At 45.7% G+C, this 20,034-nt stretch overlaps 2 protein-coding genes across 7 annotated transcripts; one reads left to right on the top strand and one right to left on the bottom strand.

The window, feature by feature from the left end:
- The first annotated feature begins 156 nt into the window (after positions 1 to 156).
- Positions 157 to 14,071, top strand: mms19 (MMS19 homolog, cytosolic iron-sulfur assembly component). 3 transcript variants are annotated; one of them, XM_056429457.1, is made up of 32 exons: positions 157 to 347; positions 792 to 840; positions 2,569 to 2,669; positions 2,784 to 2,869; positions 3,021 to 3,095; positions 3,302 to 3,371; positions 3,885 to 4,013; positions 4,114 to 4,175; positions 4,414 to 4,500; positions 4,637 to 4,711; positions 4,900 to 4,977; positions 5,360 to 5,498; positions 6,106 to 6,260; positions 6,449 to 6,518; positions 6,948 to 7,073; positions 7,161 to 7,242; positions 7,584 to 7,681; positions 8,366 to 8,527; positions 8,606 to 8,770; positions 9,025 to 9,124; positions 9,373 to 9,475; positions 9,574 to 9,645; positions 9,737 to 9,863; positions 9,995 to 10,101; positions 10,643 to 10,699; positions 10,765 to 10,951; positions 11,539 to 11,621; positions 11,699 to 11,881; positions 11,925 to 11,937; positions 12,449 to 12,508; positions 12,664 to 12,764; positions 13,125 to 14,071. In XM_056429457.1, exons 1-32 carry the CDS (start codon positions 260 to 262, stop codon positions 13,353 to 13,355), a joined length of 3,321 nt encoding a protein of 1,106 aa, XP_056285432.1. In that variant the 5' UTR covers positions 157 to 259; the 3' UTR covers positions 13,356 to 14,071. The 3 variants fall into 3 exon arrangements, with proteins under 3 accessions (XP_056285432.1, XP_056285435.1, XP_056285433.1); XM_056429460.1 differs by lacking the exon at positions 11,925 to 11,937 and having other exon boundaries at positions 255 to 347; positions 11,699 to 11,863; positions 13,125 to 13,239; XM_056429458.1 differs by lacking the exons at positions 157 to 347; positions 792 to 840; positions 2,569 to 2,669 and having other exon boundaries at positions 2,785 to 2,869; positions 2,987 to 3,095.
- A 41-nt stretch (positions 14,072 to 14,112) lies between these two features.
- zdhhc16b (zinc finger DHHC-type palmitoyltransferase 16b) lies at positions 14,113 to 19,917 on the bottom strand. Of its 4 annotated transcripts, none has more exons than XM_056429465.1 (10): positions 19,852 to 19,917; positions 17,537 to 17,859; positions 17,261 to 17,455; positions 16,818 to 16,906; positions 16,649 to 16,708; positions 16,403 to 16,536; positions 15,937 to 16,022; positions 15,377 to 15,500; positions 15,200 to 15,270; positions 14,113 to 15,065 (listed from the first exon to the last, which is right to left on the bottom strand). In XM_056429465.1, exons 2-10 carry the CDS (start codon positions 17,813 to 17,815, stop codon positions 14,787 to 14,789), a joined length of 1,317 nt encoding a protein of 438 aa, XP_056285440.1. In that variant the 5' UTR covers positions 17,816 to 17,859; positions 19,852 to 19,917; the 3' UTR covers positions 14,113 to 14,786. The 4 variants fall into 4 exon arrangements, with proteins under 4 accessions (XP_056285440.1, XP_056285441.1, XP_056285439.1 ...); XM_056429466.1 differs by having other exon boundaries at positions 17,537 to 17,855; positions 19,852 to 19,894; XM_056429464.1 differs by having other exon boundaries at positions 17,537 to 19,872.
- Between the last annotated feature and the right edge of the window lie 117 nt (positions 19,918 to 20,034).

Raw genomic sequence — 20,034 nt, 5'->3', positions numbered from 1 at the left:
TATCAGTCGACTGTTTGCAAAGTTTTAGAATTCGGACAGCACCTGAACGCAGCACCAGAAACTAACCGTTAGGGTTTTAATTTTAACCTTCAGAAAACATGTCAATTTCATTACAACACACACGCGTAACGTCGCATTGTTTCGATAACGGTCCTTTTTAAAAACAACGTATGTCAAATTAGTCACTTTTTTAACCGTTCGTTCCACTCCTAACTTTCATGCGCATGCGCGTTCCCAGTTCAGTTAACACAGAGGCACGATGGCTGCGGACAGTACCCTGCTGCTGTCTCTGGTGGAGGAATTTGTCTCGGGACTACAGGACAGCAAGGCCAAAGAAACAGCAACGTGTAAATAAGTCTTTCCTCATATTTGCTTCGACGCTCGCTGGCGGTAAACCACGTCGAAGCCTCAAGGATGAGCCCCACGGCATGAGGGTGACACTAGTTAGCTCACCTAACTTAGCACCACAACATCCTGTGCGGTGTTATGGAGACTCGCGATGCAAAAACACGCGCTCACTGTCTCACTAGTCAGCTCATTTTAGTTTTATCCATCTCGTTTTCTTGTCATGCTATTCGACCGAGCAACTTGATAGTTTGAGCTCCAGTGGGCTAGCTGCTGTGTGTGTGTGTGTGTGTCCCCGTCCCCGAAGAGAATAAGCATCCTGTCAATGAACTCCGGCCCTTTGAACCCGGGGTCCTCCGTGCTATGTCTTCTCTATGTGTGTTTGTAGTTGTCTGTCTTCATCAGAGCTCTGAGACAATCCTACTAAACTTTGCTTTTCTCTTCAGGTGTCAAAGATGGACAGTTTACAATCCTGCAGCTGGTGGAAGCTCTGGGGTAAGCTATCTGAATGTGTACGGTAACGTTATGCATGGTAGTGTAATGCAGATGTTCTGTTGTGCTCTTAGTTTGGTTTAGTATGTGTTATAATTGAAAAGGTTTCACCTCCTAAATGTAATGTCAGTGTCACCCCAGCTAAACAGATGTGAGGTGTTTCTTGTGAATAGTATTAAAGGGTACCTGTAGTGCAAAACAACAACGTGCTACATCCATTCTGTCAATCCATTCAAGTATTTACCCTGCTATTTATTTCCCGCATCTATTGTCCGAGGATTTACATTTTAAATTCCATCACATTTTTGCAAAAATTCATCTTAGCTGATTATTTACCGTTTAGCGAATACATTCGGCGCGAGTCGTTGATTTCAGCACTTCCGTGAATTCAGCCAAGAATCGGTGGCTTCTTCTATATCATATTCTTGGGATAGATCGTCAATACGTCGATATCAGCAACCTCGTCGATCGCGCTCGTAGTATTGGTAGATCGCATGTCGATAAAAAATTGCGCCGCCCATTAAAAATTGGCTAGCGCTGTCACTTTCGCCAGCTCACTTTCGCCACAGCCAGCTGCACATTTCAGTCTTGTCTCGCGTACAGTGTCGGCGCCGTCGTGCCTGCCCACTCGCGCTCCGACACCGCGACGCCGCGGAGCCGCGGTGCGCATCAGGACGGACGGACAAAAGCGACCTGTTGAGCACACACCGAACACAACGGCCGCAACATTGCATCACGCAGACGCAGCGCTGCTGGCTTATGTAGCTATCTATCATGCTTTGTGTAGCTTTTGTGTGAACTCTCAGTCTCATCACACTATATCAGTCTCACGCATTGAGCGCATCTCTCACGCATTTCACCATTCCCTCACTCACATCGCAACACTCATCACGCCCTCTAAACCTCTCGGCTCTTGCTATGCTTGAATGCAGGGTTCAATACGAATGATACGCCGATCGATTGTTTTCCCCTGTTAGCCCCTCTTCGCTGCTCGATGCAAGCGCAGTCAGTGTATCGTATCGGTGCTGATGGAAAACGCTTGAAAGTCTTCAAACCTTCAGAAATCCTGCTATATCATCGGACATAAGTTTGTTTACTTTTACATACAACAAATATGTGTTATGTCTGTCACATATTACACATTTCCCAACCGACTTGCAACTGCACCTCTTTGCCGTGCACGGTCACAGCGGGCGGTCATGAGCGCTGCTTGCGGTCCGTCATCATCATCAATCTGAATATATCATCGCTGTCATCTCACTAAATGGATAAGCCAGCTTTTTAAAAGTTCACAAAGAACCAGTAGTTGATCAATCAGACAATCTTTCATCGTTATCTCAATCTCAGCATTTGTTGCAGCCGGCGGACGTTGTTTATATTTGTATCTGAACACATCCCGCTGTGCTGCTGTCGGCATATCACGTATGTGTGACACACCACCCGCGACATATTCAAAGCCCCAGTGCATGTCGCATGTCGGGATTTCTTTGAACAGCCTAAGCCTAACGTATTGTTGTTTGAATATACTGGACCAGCAGTGCATGAACTTAGAAACACATTATCTTTTGATCTGGCTACATATTGTTTTGCACTACAGGTACCCTTTAATGGGTTATAAATGAAAAAAAACAATGTTATCTATTTATAGAAAAATCATAAAATGTCAAACGGACTTGCTCCTGTATTAATACTTGGTAATCCTTTAACATTTTCCTTTTCTTCCCGCTGTAGACCGAGCCTAACCAGCTCCCAGCCTCACACCCGAGCCAGAGGAGTCCAGCTCCTCGCTGACGTTTTACAGGATTGCTATGGAGGTCTCACAGAGAGAGAAGGTACGCATCTTCTCTTTTACAGTTTGTAAATAGTCCGCAGTCTTGCGGAGATGCACTCAACGTGTGAAAAGAGAGTGATATTTTGTCATTGTGTCTCCCTGTCTCTGTTCTCAGTGGAAGTGCTCATTGCCTTCTTTGAAAACCGTCTCAAGGACCATTATGTCATCACACCGCCGGTTTTACAGGGACTCAGAGCGCTGGTGAGTGTTTGATAGACCTTCAGTGACAAATACAAGGCTGAGAGAGATGAACCGACTGCCAAGCCTGCACTTTAGTTGCTGCTCGGCAGGTTTGAGCGTCGTTTTGAGAACCTCCAGATGTGTGTGTGTGTGTGTGTGCTTTCCCCCCCAGACAAAATGTACAGTTTTGCCTCCTGGCTCCGCTGTGTCCATGCTGAGGTCTTTGTTCCAGGATGTCCATGTTCAGGTGACCCTTTTGACACTGTGGTATCATTAAGACGTTAAAGTCGCAGCAAGCAACCTTTTATTATAGCATACACCGTTTTGTGTTCGTGCAAAAGGGGGAAGCTGGATGGATTTGAGTTACATGGTTTATTAAATAGTTGTTACATTCTGGGTGTTGTGTGTAAAGAGCTCATAGAGTCTGTTTTCTTTTCTCTTTTTTTCCGCCAGTCTTTGATGCTGGCCGAGAGAGCGTGCGTCTACAACATGCTCATCAACCTCATGGAGACCAGAGAAGCCGGTAAGAGGAGACGAGTTTGAGTCTTTAGGCTCCTCACGATGACCTGAAACACACAAAAAACAAAGCTTCTGTGTTGAAAACGTAGGTAATCCAAATTGGCAGAGAGTGAGTTTTGAAAGTCAGAAATCTCACCGTAGTTAGAAGAAATTCAAGAAAATAAATGATTTAACAGACAATGGCAGCAGATACATCTGACAAGTTAATTTCTGCACATGTTATTTGATCCTCAATGTGGAATATTTTAACTCTAGTTTGAGATTTAAAAACATTGGACCTCAGATTTCCGAATAAGACTCGATCAGATCAGGTTTCACGTGACGCTGGTCGCCGGTCATATATTTTCTTTCTCAGTTTATAACGCAACGCTTCATTTATCGAGCCGAATCAATCTCCAGCACGGTTGTAGCCGAGTGGCGTTCTCAGATCTTGAGAAACGCGTCGCCGTAAAAACGGATCCGTCCGTCGGCCGCCTCGCGGAACTGAAACGCGTCCGTGTGCTCGACGTCTCCACAGAGCTGAAGGGTTTGGGGCCAGACTTCGTGTTCGGTTTTGTCCAGTCGATGGACGGAGAGCGAGACCCCCGCAACCTCCTGTTGGCCTTCCAGATCGCCAAGAGCGTCGTCCTCCGAGGTTACGATCTAGGTGAGAACGCATCCGGCATCCTTCTCGCCACCGTCTCCTCTTTGTGTTGTAGCCATTGCACGGTCCGAGCGCGACTCTTACTGTGCGTCTGCCGTCTCAGGTAAATTCACCGAGGAGCTGTTCGAGGTGACGTCCTGCTATTTCCCCATTGACTTCAGCCCCGTAAGTGCCCGTTTACTCAGCTGCTTTTTTGCCTAAGTGGCATCACCGACTTCCTGTGACAGACTACATGTTTAAAAAATAATAACACGCCGTCTGCCTCCTCGTCTGCTCACTTCCCATATCGTGTTGACTCACTGGAACAACCGGCACTTTGCCTCAATGCCACGACCATGACGCAGGGCTTCGTGTGGCAAGAGCATATTCTTTCTACGTGTGTGTGTGTGTGTGTGTTCTCCAGCCTCCCAACGACCCTCACGGCATCACCAGAGAGGAGCTCATCCAGATGCTGAGGGACGCCCTCACCGGGACGCCGCGGTTTGCCGAGGTAGGACGACTCGCATTTTACACTTTTTTTGTTTCTCGGTGCAACCTGAGCAGTTTTGGATCACGTCAATTTTTTTTCTCCCCTCCGAGGACCCCAACGAAAGATTTGTTCTGTTTACTTCTTCCCCGTTCTCCAGTTTCTGCTGCCGCTCATCATTGAGAAGCTGGACTCTGATGTTCCGAGTGCGAAGCTGGACTCGCTGCAGACTCTGGTGAGAAATCCCTCTCCGGCTCTTCAGCTGTTTTCCTAAAGCTCGTACAATGTGGATGACTCACTGTTGACGTTCCCTCGACAGTGAGTCATCGCCCCCACAGTGCAGCTGCTGAGTGTATCTACAAGTCATGACGATGGCGCCGGGGGTTCTTATCTTTCTCATTACCGCACTGGGTATGTTTTCAGATCGCTGGCTTGTCGCGATATCAACACAAGGACGTGGCGGAGTTCCTGGAGGGACTGTGGGCGTCGCTGCGGAGAGAGGTCCGTATGAGAGGAAGAGGACTCGGGATTTTATTTAATTGACGTCATTTAAACACCTTTTTTAAGTGTTGTTTTTTTTGGCTATCTGCCTCTCTTTATTGCAAGGAATGAAAACAAGAAGCATCTTGAAGCTGCGTTCCTATGATCCAACTTTATTTTTCAAACTCTCCAGTGTTTAGTCTTTTTAGTTTCCGGTGGTCCGGTTGCCAACAAAAGTATTTGAACTCTAAATTTAAACTCCAAGACTGAATATGAACTGATCTACAAGTCGTCTAAAGAAAATGACCCAAAACACAATGCATTATGGGTGATGTAAGCACCTCTCTGTGAGTACGAAGAACAGACCGACTAACGGCATTCCCCTCTCGACGTTTCCTCGCAGGTGTTTCAGACGTCGAGCGAGAAGATCGAGTCGGCCGGCCTCGCCGCTCTCACCGCGCTCACTTCCTGTCTGTCTCGCTCGGTGCTCCACTCCGACGCCGAGGACGCCCTCAGCAGCTTCCTGCAGCTCGTTCTCAAAGGTCAGAAATGGAGCCCGTTTGCACACGACGACACATTTTATAAGGAAGGATGCGCGTAAAACATTTAGAGAAGGGTTTGGAAGAAGTGATGAAGGAGAGAGGAGGAGGAGGAGACTTAGTTTCAACCGTTGTGATGTCATGTTGACAGTGTGATAAATACAATGTGAGACCCTAAAGTTATCAACCAGTATCTCATCTTTCAAGACTTTTATAAGTACCCTAATGTAAACAAACAAAAAAAGATTGTTGGTTGGAAGATTGTGTTGGTTATAATTATTATAGAGACACCGGGGTTTGACTAATATTGGTTTTTATGTCTAAAGGCAAATATCTAAGTCATTATTTTAGACAGAAATCCATCACATCCCAAAAGCCGACAAAGACAATCACAGGACCTTCTGTGTGACTCTTGATCTTCTTCAAGGAGGACGAATAAAAGCCAGTGAAGCATCATGGGAGACTTTAATGAACCTGCATGAATGGCACCGAGTATTTTAGTGTTTTTAATCCCAGCCTAACCCTCTCTTTAAATAAACTACCACCCCCGTACCGTGCAGCGAGTGGTCTGGCTTGAATAGTTCCAACTGGAGGTGTAATGTGGTTCCAGACTGCAAACCCCACCTGAGTGAGCCGGACCTGAAGCTGGTGTGGCCCAGCGCCAAGCTGCTGCAGGCCGCCTGCAGCGCCTCCAACCGGGCCAGCCACATCGTGACGGGCGCCGCCATGCCGGCGCTGGTGGAGCAGTACAACAGCAGAGCGCAGGTGAGGAGGGGGTGAAGAGGAGGGAGTAAAGAGGAGGGAGTGAAGAGGAGGGAGTGAAGAGGAGGGAGTGAAGAGGAGGGAGTGAAGCTTCCTCTCATTCATATGTGTTCATGTCCGTGCTGTGGTAACGTGACCTCTCGCGCTCTCTCTCTCTGTTTCTCTCTCTCTCTCTCTCTCTCTCTCTCTAGTGTTCCCACAGACGGACGTTGCTCGAGGTGGTGCAGCGATTTGTTCAGTCGGCGAAGACCTGCGACAACGGCGAGCGTTGTTTATTTGTTTATTGCTTGTGTGTGTGTGTGTGTGTGTGTGTGTGTGTGTGTGTGTGTGTGTGTGTGTGTGTGTGTGTGTGTGTGTGTGTGTGTGTGTGTGTGTGTGTGTGTGTGTGTGTGTGTGTGTGTGTGTGTGTGTGTGTGTGTTTTTGTTTGTTTGTGCGTCTTCAAGCTAAAGCCCCGGGACACTGACGATAATGAAAAGCTCGCCGTAGTTTCTTGTCTCTCGACATTCAATCTCGAGTTCCCCGACGTGGAGACGTGTTTCTGAGCTCCGATGGTCACAAAGTTACTTCTGAAGGGATTATTTGCTCTTCTATTTTTGTTTTAAGTCCAGATTGTGCATAACCATGGAGACAAAAGATGTAATTTTCTTTCAGATTGTAACTCTTCTCCTCCCCATCTCTCTCCACATCAGAAGAGAGTGTGTTCCTGGCCTTCCGGCCGTCTCTGTGCAGCATGGTGTTTTCAGCTCTGACGGAGACCGACTCCAGCCTGCGGATCACGGCCACCTCTGTGCTCGCCTCGCTGGCTCAACAAGCGGGTGAGACGCAACACACACACACACACACACACACACACACAGAGTCCACGGTCGGATTCAATGCTCCAACCCTCCCGTCTCTCCCAGGTCTGCTGCTAGACTCTGACGTGGAGCTGGCGGTGGACCACCTGACCAGACTGCTGCTGACGGAGGAGGACGACAAAGTCAGGTCAGATCTCCTCCCGCATCCGCCCTCTAATCCTGTGTTTCTACTCCTCTGTTTACCCCTTCTTGAAAGCACACTCTCGACTTCACCTTAAAGGAACAGTGTCTCCGTATCGACACAGGGGGCCAGTCGGCCATGTTGCACCACCTCGTAGCCCGGTCCTCTGGTCTGGGGGTGTAACCTCACCTCTAGACCCGTCACACTTCTCTCTCATACTGTGTACTTTCTGTTTCGCAGTTGAACCAATCGGTGATTTTTCTTTTTTCATGTATTATCGGTTATCTGACGATACCTCCTTAAGATAAACGGTATTATCTGAGTCTTTATCTCGTTTCCTCCTCCAGTCTCGCCGTGGTGGAATGTGCTGGAGCCTTAGCGGCGCTGCACCCCGAGGTTTTCATCTCTAAAATGATCCCACGGCTAAAGAACGAGATGTTTTCTGGTAAGTATGACATGCAATATGAAATACACACAGAAATATACAGATGCTAATATTTGTAAATGGTAATATAAATCATGTTATTTATTTGATGGTGAATTAATGCAGTATTTTCTTGATGATGTAGATTAAAATAAAACCCCACAAATATTTGTAAAAAATATTTAAACGTAAAATAATTACAAAATACACTCAGAAATATACAGATGCTAATATTTGTAGATGGTAATATAAATCAAGTTATTTATTTGATGGTGAATTAATGCAGTATTTTTTTGATGATGCTAATATTTGTAAATGGTAATATAAATCAAGTTATTTATTTGACGATGAATTAATGCAGTATTTCTTGATTATGTAGCTTAAAATAAAACCCTACAAATATCTATTTAAATGTCAAATAATTATAAAATACACAAAGAAATATACAAATGCCAATATTTGTGTTGCACAATAATTGTAAATATAAATCAAGTTATTTATTTGACGGTGAATTAATGTCGTACTTACCGATCAACACAAATATAGCTCACATTTAAAGAAAAATAAAACCCTACAAATAAATTTAAAAAATATTTAAACGTCAAATAAATAATTTACGTAATTGCCTCTCGTTAGTTCTTGTCAGTTTTTATGTCAGCAGACGTTTCACGAGTGTAACTAAACCGTTTCCTCCCCTCCAATCAGAGCCGGCGGACCGAGGCGACAACAGAGTAGCTTCTGAGACGCCTTCCCATCATGCAGTGCGGCGGCGGTGTTTGTCGGCTCTGGCCGCCGTGTCCTCTCGACCTGCCGTCGTCCAGGTGACCACGCCCGTCCTCCTGGAGGTCCTGAGCGCGGCACACACGGGTAATCTGTCCGGAGAGATGAGTTCAATCACGTTGCCAATGAAGCCTTGGATTAATGTTGTTTCATTAATCTGATCAGGTGGTGTGGGTGGTGTCGTCTTCTCCGTGGAGGAGGTGGTGCTGGCGTGTCACAGTCTCCAGAGGATAGCCCAGCAGGTCGAGGACACCGAGGAGACGGGCCGATGCTTCCACGACGTCATCGTCCCGCGCCTGCTGTCTCTGGCCCTCCAGGCAGCGCTGCAGGGTACACGGACACCTCGTGACCTTTTGACCTTTCACCACGACCCTTCAGTCACACCTCGCCAAATGACTGACTGCTTCTTCCTCATAATTGTCTCATGTTTAAGTCTCTTAAGTTATATATATATATATATATATATATATATACTCGTTGGTTATTAACTGCATCAACATTACACAGATTAACATTGATGACGTTATTTTTTTTGCTGAAATTTAAACATTTCGTGTTTCCTATTCCTGTTATTTCTTTTTCAGGCGAGGGGTCACCTGCAGGTCGCAGTCCTCTTCTGGAGGAGGAGGTCCTGTTGGCCATGGTGCCCGTCATCAGCACCTCCTGCTCCCGTCTGCAGCCCACGTCAGTACCCACTCTCATCCACTTCAGCACGTGGGATATTTAGAAATAATTAGAATAACAGTTTCATCCAACCATCATTACCTCATGCATCTAGTTTCTATTGTTATCAGGCACTTTAGGTTTTAGTTCAGATGTCTGACTGTTTCTCACATTTTTCAGAGTAAATAGTCCGATATATTTATAAGTATTTTGTACTTAATATTGTATTCAGTACAATAAGAACATTCTGGGATGTTTCCGTGTGTCAGGCTGGCGGGCCAGACGGCGTCCAGGGCCGTGTCTCTGTTCCTGGACGGGGACGTTTCCTTTTTGCCCGGCAACTCGTTCCCGTCAAACATCCAGCTGCTCAAGGTGTGCACACACACTTATTTATGGTGCTTTTATTTAAATATCACCCCCCCTAAAAAGTCCTTTGTCTCTTTTTAACTTCTCCCCGTAACGCTCTGCAGCAGGCCGACTCGTGGAGCCGGTCCCAGATGGTGTGTCTGCTCCTGGGATGCGTGTGTTCGTTGCCTCGCAGCGTGAGTCTCCACACCTCTACGCTATTTATCATTTCTTATTTAAAAATCAAATCTCCACCGCTGTATTCTAAGTGTGGTGCTCGTCGTTCAGGTGGAGGTGCCTCGCGTCGATGACCTGATGGCAGCGCTGGAGGAGATGAGCTGCACCTGCAGCCGCCCGCTGGCCTACACCTCGGCCGCCAAGTGCTTCGCCGGTCTGGCTAACAAGCGGCCGCCGGGTCAGTGGGAGGTCATCACGCCGCCCTGTCCCTAAAGAAACCCAGAGCTTTACTACTTCTTCTTCTTCCTCCTCACTCTTCTTCTTCTCACTCTTCTTCTTCTCATCCTCCTTCTTCTTCTTCTTCTTCAGGGGATTCTCTCGACAGCCTCATTCAGAGGACCGTGAAGCGGGTGTGTGGCGAGCTGGACTCGGCGTCTTCACCTCTACGCACGCAGGCCTTCACCCTCTTGATCTGGGTACGAGTCTAGCTCTTTTTTCTTCTTTTTCTCGGCAAGAAAATGTCTTTGGTCTGATTTTTTTGATTTTTTTTAAGACATTCTCATCTGTGACGATACACACATTGAAAAAAATGTATATCACTTATTTTACCGTCGGCTCTCAAGCTCATTAATTTAATTGGTGACAACGCAAGTGTGGCAGGGGTCATACGGTCATGTAAAACCTGTTGTTTGATTAAAAGAATAAATATAAATAAAAAACAAAATAAATATAAAATAAATCTAGAAAAATATGAAATATAAAATAAATATAGAATAAATATAAAATAAATAAATATGAATAAATTCATAAATAAAACTAAATATGAAATAAATATTTATTCTTTTAATCAAACTATTGTCTCATTGATTTGTGTCATTTAAGGTTTATACTCATGAATACACAGAGATTTCACATCATGTTTGGTCATGGAAATTTGGTTTAAGTCCTGGAAATCCATCAACATGTGTGTGACCCCTGTGTGAGCAGCAGGTGTCATAGAGCTGCTCTTGTCTCCAGGTTGCCAAGGCCCTGCTCCTCCGGTACCACCCTCTGTTCACCACCCTGACTGACAAGGTAAAGACTATTTCATATTTAATATATTATATATATATTATTGAATACTTAATCTTTCGCCGAAGCTCTTCTCTCTGCTCGACGACGCCGCTCTGGGTCCGGCGGCGGCCGACGGCTTCTGGCTGCTGATGAGCGACTCCGTCGACATCCTGAACCGTGGTTGCCACGGCGACGTCCGCATCATGTACCGCCAGCGCTTCTTCAGCGAGAATTCGGCTAAGTTGGTCCGCGGCTTCAACGCCGCACCGCAAGGTATTAATACGGTTAATAAGCCTCGGTGTGATGATGGACGTTATAGAATATATTTAAATGATATTGATATCAAATGTAATTATTGAAACCACTATTTTAGTTCGACACTGCTGGTGTCGGTAAGAGTTGATCCGATACCTTTTTATTTGTCCTGCTTTATTTATGATTATTTATTTATACATCAAGAGAGATGGAATTTATTTTTTTATAAATCAGGATGTGATTTAAAAGAAATAAAAAAGACAGAGTGCAGCAATTTAAGCTTCAGCGCTGAATACCAAGAATCCTCGACAGTCGGACATATTTAATTATATATAAAGGAAAAAGGGGTGAATCGTAGAGTCGGACATTTTTAGTTAATTTAGCAGTTTTAGGTTAAACTAGTTAATATATATCAAGTGTAAGAACGTATATTCTCACTGAAACCAAAGAGGCTCCTTCTCAAAAACCTCAAACACTTTGACACATTATTAGTCTTTGAAGACGTGACGTGAGTCACTTGTTACCGGGCAGGTTTCAGGCTTTTCCTCCGCAGGTCTCGGGTTCTCGGTTCTCCACCTTCAGTGTTCTCCATGCCTCCTCCACAGAGAAGAAGCCCAACTACCTGAAGGCGCTGTCCAACATCGTCAACAAGCTGCCCAAGGAGGTCCAGGTCACCGAGCTGCCGGCGGTGAGTTCACGGTCCCTCCGAATGCTCCGTAAATGTGCGATGCTGCGTGTGAGTAATGCGAGGCGGTCCCGGTCCAGCTGCTGTCCCTGCTGCTGGAGGCCCTGCTGTGTCCCGACCCGGGGGTCCAGGCCTCCACCCTGTCGTGTCTGGAGCCCGTCCTCGCCGACCCGCCGCCGGCTCTGGTGCAGCAGCTGGAGGCGCTGGTCAGCCGGCTGCTGGCCCTCACCGGCAGCCCCGCCATGGTGAGTGAGGGGGAGGGGGAGGGGCTGCCCCGCCATGGTGAGTGAGGGGGAGGGGGAGGGGCTGCCCCGCCATGGTGAGTGAGGGGGAGGGGGGAGGGGCCTCCTCTGTCCGGGCCCAGACCAGACTACAGCAGAACCAGTCTATGTTGCTGTTGTTGTTGTTGTTGTTCTTCGTTTTCCTCACTCTTCTTTGTTTTCCTCACTCTTCTTCTTTGTTTTCTTCACTCTTCTTCTTCTTTGTTTTCTTCAATCTTCTTCTTCATTGTTTCCTCACTCTTCTTCTTCTTCTTCCTCACTCTTCTTCTTCTTCATACTCGCACCTTACCTGAAAAGACATCAATGTTTTATTCTTTTAATCTAAACTATTGTCTCTCATTCATTTGAGTCATTGAGTTATAAACTGTATGCTTTGGAATTCTCATTGTTAGTTTAAATACAAAATGTTCTCACTTTCATGTCTACACCGAGATAAAAAATGTAAAAAGTGTTTGTGTAAATGTGGTTTCTAGCCCTGGACACCGATTGGTCGGCGTGTGTTTTATGATTCATCACTGTGAGTAGTGACCGTGTTGACGTGTTCCTCAGAGCGTGAGGATCTCCTCGCTGCGCTGCATCCACGCCGTCTCCTCCTTCCCCGCCCACGAGGTGACGCTCACACTTCTGTGTGTTCTAGATGTTTGGGAACCGTGTCGAGTTGTTCCCAACAATACCTTCTAAAAGTTAGGATTTCAGGATCAAGTATAAAGTGTTTAGATGTTTGTTTTATAATGTTCCTGTGGACCAAACCTTTTGACTTCCAGGTTTTGCCGTTTCGGACCCGAGTTCTGCGAGCGCTGGCCCGACCGCTGGACGACAGGAAGAGGCTGGTGAGGAGGGCGGCTGTGAGGGCCAGAACCGACTGGTACGTGGTGGTTCTTCTTCTCCTTCGTTTTCCTCACTCTTCTTCTTCTTCGTTTTCCTCACTCTTCTTCGTCTTCATTTTCCTCACTCTTCTTCTTTTTCCTCAATCTTCTTCTCCTTCGCTTTCCTCAATCTTGTTCTTCTTCCTCACTCTTCTTCGTCTACTTCTCTCTCACGCTTTTTCCTCTTCTTCTTTGTTTTCCTCAATCTTTTTCTCCTTGTTCTTGTTGTTGTTCTTCTTCTTCCTCACGCTTCTTCGTCTTCTTCTTTGTTTTCCTCAATCTTCTTGTTGTTCTTCTTGTTCTTCTTCTGTGTTTCGTAGTCCGTCACAAGTTTTCTCTTTCTTGTTTCTTCCTCACAGGTTCCTGTTGGGAAGTCCTGGAGGAAGTTGATTCTGCTCCTGAAACACAACCAGTCTCATCCTGGAAGAACACTCAGTGGGAAAGTGGAACCTCGTGGACCAGACGATGCCCCCCGCCCCCCCCCACACCCCTTTGGATCTTCCAGCATCCCTCTATCCTCATTACCCACCTGTTCAGCTAGAGTCCCGCCCCCTTCATCCTTTCCCCCCTATGACATGTTTTTGTTGTAACCGTCTGTATCGTGAACGCACAAACTGAGAGTATGTGGCGCCGAATGTTTAATACGTGACGCATTTTAGGAAGATGTTGGGAAATAGGAAATGCATCTTAAATCCACCAAGGTGTCCGACTCATATCATATTTCTGCTTTTTCTGTAAAAATTATCCAAGAAATTAGATAATTAAGCAAGATCTTTGACATTCCAGCCAAACAGAGAGAATGATGTTCTAAAATTAAAGGATAGCTCTTATACGTTGAATGTGTGAACTCCCGTACACTCGCTGAATGATAACGTCGTGAACTGTGGGGACAGTTTATTTTCTTTACTTCATTAACATTTAGATAATTTGTGCTGCTGGAAACATCAAAGACCTTCACATAAAGATGAGCAGCACTTAGCCGGCAGGCAGCCTTTAGTCTCATCTGGATGAATGTAACTGATCAGTAATGTCCATTAACATCGGGGTGTTTGATTCATGTCACTGGTGCGCCAGCTGGGGGGTTAAGATGAGAAAATGAGACCTGGGGAAATGTGGTTGTGCCAATAGTCGTCCGACTCAATGCGTCGCCCTCCACTGATCATTTATATGATCAAATAATGGAATACCTTTGTCGAGGTTTACGTACGTTGAAGTAAGTTATGTGACCAATAACTCACGTTAAGGAAACAGTATTTAAAATGTCATTAAAAACCTTTTCTTTGTAATTAAACTTCATTTAATGTCATTTCTCATTGTTTAAATGTCATCGGCTGAAAGAAAACAAGAAATAACAAACTTTTTATTTAAAAAATGACAAATCACACTGGAGCTCAGCTCCCATAAGTCACACACCCACGGTGTACGCAACGTTTCTATGGCAACTACAGACCCAACCCATCCATTAAGTTCAGAAAGGGTGATTTAAAAAAAAAATGGTTTCACAGCAGCCGGATTCACTTTAATGTTAAAGTCCAAACGAGACACGACAAGTTCTCATCGGTTGTAAAGCTTAAAACACGGAGAAGAACAATGTTTTCTTTCCTCGACATTAAGAAACCCGTGGAGGATGAGACGCACAAACACGGTGAACATGGACAACACGGACGACTCATTAATGCTGCATTTGAACATCTCGATCCATAAACACATGAGCACATACAAAATAAAAGAATAACACAACCGTCACTTTAACGCTGGCACATCCAAACGTACGAGACCCCGAGGAGCCCAACGGAAACACTCGCATCGTTATGGATGACAACCGGCAGCACCTGAACGCGCCGGCGCCCCCGGAGCGCCCCGATGCGCCCCGATGCGCCCCGTACCTCCGCATCCCTCCGTCTCCCGCCTCGCGTGAACGGAAAAGTCTATTTTTTTTCCTTTTTTCGGGCGGGCGGGAGAACGCCGTCGTCTTCCCGACGACGCTGGCCAGCAGCACCGCTGGCCCGCGTCGAGATGAGTCACAGTGCTTTGCTCCAGGCGGTTCCCCAAACAGTGCAAAAGACCCCCGTGTGTCTAATTGTGGAACTACAACGCTTCTTCCTCTCGTCACATTGAAGCAGCTTCCGCTCTGAGTCCCCGAGCTGAGACTCGCGATGCCTATACGTTGTTGTTGTTGTTGTTTTTAGAGGAGGGGTCAGATGGCCATGGGGTCTGTTCTGGCGAAGCTGAAGTCCCACATGATGCCGTCCTCTCTGGGCAGGTGGCTGGAGGGCAAGAGGACCCGCGTGACCCAGTGTCTGGGGGGGGGGGACAGATAATGTCAACGATGAGCAGGGGAAATACTTTCTATTTTGTTTAAGTCGTCAATAAAGAGTTGTTTTACTCTGTTGAGACTCTTTAACGACAACATCTTCTCAGGTTAGGACCTCACCTCCTTTCCTCCACACCCAGCAGCAGCTTCCAGTTGTTCATGGTGCCGTGGTGGTAGGGGTTCTTGAAGAGCTGCGCGAGAACACAGCAAGAGACCATTTTCAAAGTTGTGTTCTTGTGTACATTTCTGTTGGTCTCAACATGTCTGACGGTACCGATGGTACTGATGGTACCGCACCTTGCCCTTCTCCCGGAGCCTTTTGGTCTCTTTGTGGTTGATGTGGCGCTCCACGCTGGTCTCGGCTCTGCTGATGAGGATGCTGTGCCAAATGGTCAGTCCTCCGAGAGCGACCGTCACCGTGCTGCGGGGAGGACGCATCAACCTTTATCTGAGGCTTGTATTTATTTATTTATTCATACATTTAGTTTTTTTTAAACATTTTTATATATATTCATACATACATATGTTTCTATATTTATTTAGATACATATGTTCATACATATTTATAAACATATATATTTATTTATATATATAAATATATACAGTATGTATATTGTTTTATATATATATTTTTTGTTCTTTTTTAATATATATAAATTTACATATTTAGATTTCTATACATATTTACATTTATTTCTATACATATATATTTATATATATAAATATATATGTATATAAATGTATACATATTTATAAATATATTTTTTAATATATATATAAAATATAAAATAATTAAAATATATATAATAATATATATGTATAAAAACAGAAGCAGCATGTGGCCAAGTGTTCCTTACCTGGTCAACACCCAGAGGAAGATGATACACTTCTGAGCCGTGGTCTCGATGTCGACGTCGGTTGGAGGCGGAGTCTGATAGTATCTCTGGAGGGGACAGGAAGTGGTCACGCTCGCGTTGTTTGGGGACGAATGGTGGAACTTATTTCACTTTCGGGTCTAAGCCGAGCTGCACTGCTCTTCTGAGGCCGCTCACAATGTGGGTACGATAACGTGGTCAGTGATATCATGGCTCGGGTCGGGGGGCCTGAAGTTGTTTGTCCACCAGCTGGTTTGATATCAACGTCCTGGATCAGTGGCGAGAGCAGAAAGCTAAGATCCTTTGGGCGTCTCCAATTTCGCTTATCGTTTGCCAACTGAGCCCTCCTCCTCCCCGCCTCCTCCCCGCCTCCACCCCTCCTCCACCCCGCCTCCTCCCCGCCACCTCCTGTGACCCCATAGAGACAGACGATAGAGGTTCTCCTCACCTCGATGGCGCCGTAGGCCTCCAGGAACAGGGCCTTGCTGCTCACGCTGCAGTAGAAGCAGCCGAGCGTCATGTAGAGGCAGAAGGAGAAGAAGTAGCGCTGGTTGAAGTGGCCGACGCAGTTGTTCAACCAGGCTGAAGACAACATGTTCAGGTCCAACGCGGACAAAGATGGAGAATCCAAAAACAAACACATTTTTAAAATAAGTAAAATAAGTAAAGCACGTTTATGCATTCTCCTTTTTACATTTGTTTGATGTTGCTTGATGGAAGGATACGACAGTGGTGGTCCATCTTCAGAACACAGCTGTAATAAAAACAAACAACGAACCATGAGGGAATCTTTTTTTAATGTTGTATATATATATATATAAACGGAAGAACTGTACGTGAGAATTATTATTTGATTATCTCACGTGTTGCAGATGCTGCAGTGGTGCGTCCTGGGAGGTTTGGGAGTGATGCATTTCTTACAGATGGATACTGAGGGAATATTCATTTTTTCCTAAAATAAAAACACACACATACGAGGAGTATATATTACTCACAACTGAAACTGGGGTACGTAGAGCTCAATGCACTGCATATTATATATTTTTTATTATTATTATATATTATTATATATAATATTATTGGTATATATAATATAATTATTATATGTAATATATTATTATTATATAATATAATATATTATTATAATTATTTTTATTAATCGTCCCCACTGTGGGACGAATACAGGAATATCATATATTTTAAGAAAAGTGCTGCTCAAAATAACAAAGCTATAAGCAATCGAGCGTGCCGTGTGCATCACTGTCGGCACATCTCCTCAGGAGCTGGGGGGGGGGGGGGGGTGTACCTTGGGCGGGTGTCCCGGAGGGGTGGTGGTGGCCTTGTAGTAATGGAAGACCACCATGGCGAGGAGCCAGTGGCCGCAGCTCAGGTGCCAGGCGATCCAGTACGACGGGTAGGTGCTGAGAATCGTGGGCAGGACGAACAGGTAGATGATGACCACGACGGAGGTGGTCAGCAGCACGACGAGGCAGACGAACACCTGGGAGAGGGAGAGGGGTGAGGAGCGAGGGTCGTGGGGGAAGAGGGAGCCAACAAGGACAGAAGAAAAGCACCAGCTCACCACTCCGAACCAGCGGGTCACGTTGTCCACGATCCAGTAGACGGGTTCGAAGGCGCAGTCCAGCAGCGTGTCGGAGTCGGTGAGGCTGTTGAAGTGCAGCGAGGTGAGCAGCAGCCGGCCGTAGCGCCACAGCTCCAGCAGCCGGCCGGCGGCGCCGCGCCGCTCGGTCGCCCCACCGCCGCCGCCGCCTCTCTGCAGGCGGCACCAGCGGAACCAGCGCAGAGCCAGTCTCATGGCCCGGGAGAGCTGCCACCTCCAGCTGCTGCTGCCCGTACGCATGCCACCTCCACCTCCTCCACCTCCTCCTCTCCTACACACTCTGCCTTCCACACACACACACACACACAGACACACGGACCAACAGTTGAAAACGCAGGCCGTGTAGAACAGCAGCTCTTCGTAGCGGAGACGGACGTGTTCCAGCGCCATCGCCTCCTCCGGGGGGAAGTCAAAGAGCGGCGGCGGCTCCTCGCACATTTAAACACTTTTTAAATAACAGTTACGTCTCCCGAAAAGCAGCGGGCATCCTCCGCGCGACACGCGACCTTCATAAAGGAAAACAAGGACGAGCCGCCAGGTACCGAGCGACGCCCACTCGGCCCCCTTAGAAATTATCTCCTCCCGTTAATAATTCATAGCAAAATCCAGACGTGCGGGCCAACAGAAAAAAACCTCTTCGAAACACGCGGCGCGGTAACCCGGTAAGAGAGGGGAGTTTCTTAAGTAGGAAATAAAAGAAGCTACCCGATCCCTGGTGGGCATCATTCCATGAAGGAGAGTATTGGTTACACAGATAAGCTTTGTTCAGGTTCTCCGGACGAGAGAATGAGAGATGCTCCTCTGGGACCTCTGGGACCTCTGGGCCCTCTCGCCGTCAACGACCCGCCCCTCTCGCTCTCGCTTCGCCGTCAGCTGCAACTCGACTATCCCGTAAGTTACCGGAGAAAATGAATGAATAAATAAAAAGTGCAATGAAGTGATGTAAAGTAAAAGGATGTCAATGTGACACCTGTACGTCCCATCCGAAGGCGCCGTTTACCTATTTAATGGCGCTACGTGCAACATTAATAAATCAGGATTGAACACCAATTTACACTTTACGGAGCGAGCTTAATTACTACGTGCGGAGGCCCACTTCCACTTAACTTCCAGTCTTTTAATTGACCTTATCCACTATCCAGAGCATCTGTGCCATAACATATGAAGTAAATCTCTCTCTTCTCTCTCGACGTGAATCAACTGACATCTACACGCTTGTTTATTTCATATAAAATAAATACGTGGTCAAGCAGTTTTAAGACACTCGCTACGGATTTTGCAATCAATACGTCCTTATTTTTAAAGATATATATACAGTACAGATTAATCAATAACTCATCATATATATAAATTAACAGTTTAACAAATGACTTTCTATAATTACTGTGGCCATGTATGTGAAAGAGAGGCGTACTCAACCACAGCATTATGTTGAGGCTATGGTTACTAGGATAGTGTGTAGAGCTACAAAAGAAAGACATTTACGGGTCATTGATTAATCAATCAACATACATTTAATTTGCCAATATACTGACAATCTGATTATTATGGCAGGTAATGTTCCGGCAAAGTTAAATGGGCATTTTATTTACATTTTGTAGACTCAATTATTAATTGTTGAATAGAGAAAACAAATATGCAGCCTTGTTGTTGATGATTATAATAATAATAATAATAATAATAATAGGGTTGCTTCAATCCGTAATATCGTGATTTAATTGTTTGTATTTTAATTAATTTGTTTTCCCAGTCTAGAAGGCCACTTTACATACATTCAAGTAGTGCAGCTTTTTAATTAATTAATTAATTTTTCAGAATAAAATTAATTCTTAATTCCACAATATTAGCATGAATTTGACAGCTATGATAATCTTCCATCCCTGTGAAAGCACCGACAGCCACAGAGAGAATATAGTTATATAACGTAAATTATACTATACAAGTATTAACATGTCTTAATGGAGTATTGTGATGTCAGTATAGCATATTTGCGAGTCATTGTAGCTCGTAACCAGCACAGAATATCTACTAAATGCAATCAGAGACTGAGATTATTAAACAAATCGCCATTAAATAGTGAATAATATGCGGTTTAATAACCTTATAATCTCTCAAACGGCCAAATTAAGCATTCATCCAATTAGCTAGCTCCGAGACGTGCTGCCGTTTGCTCTCTCGTTCCTGCGGGCTGGCCTCCCGCCACCTTCGACCCCGAGTCGTTGCTCATTAATAAAAGAACACTGACACGTAATCCGCTTGACATTGACCTGATTTACCTGGTCAGGTGAAGAGGGCGCACGAGCCGGTCGCGCTACGGTCGGGTCATGGCTACACCGTTAGCCGCGGCTCTCCACCGGTTGCCCGCAGCGAAACCTGGCGGTGCTTACGAAGATCGTCTATTGGACAAACGTTTCGTACAACAGTGTCAATTGGCCAAAATGGTTACTTAAAGAAAATTC

This window comes from Pseudoliparis swirei, chromosome 13 (genome assembly GCF_029220125.1).
Source record: "Pseudoliparis swirei isolate HS2019 ecotype Mariana Trench chromosome 13, NWPU_hadal_v1, whole genome shotgun sequence".
Lineage (NCBI taxonomy): Eukaryota > Metazoa > Chordata > Actinopteri > Perciformes > Liparidae > Pseudoliparis > Pseudoliparis swirei.
Note: the sequence above shows the minus strand (reverse complement) of the source record. Positions and strands in the feature narration are given on the sequence as shown.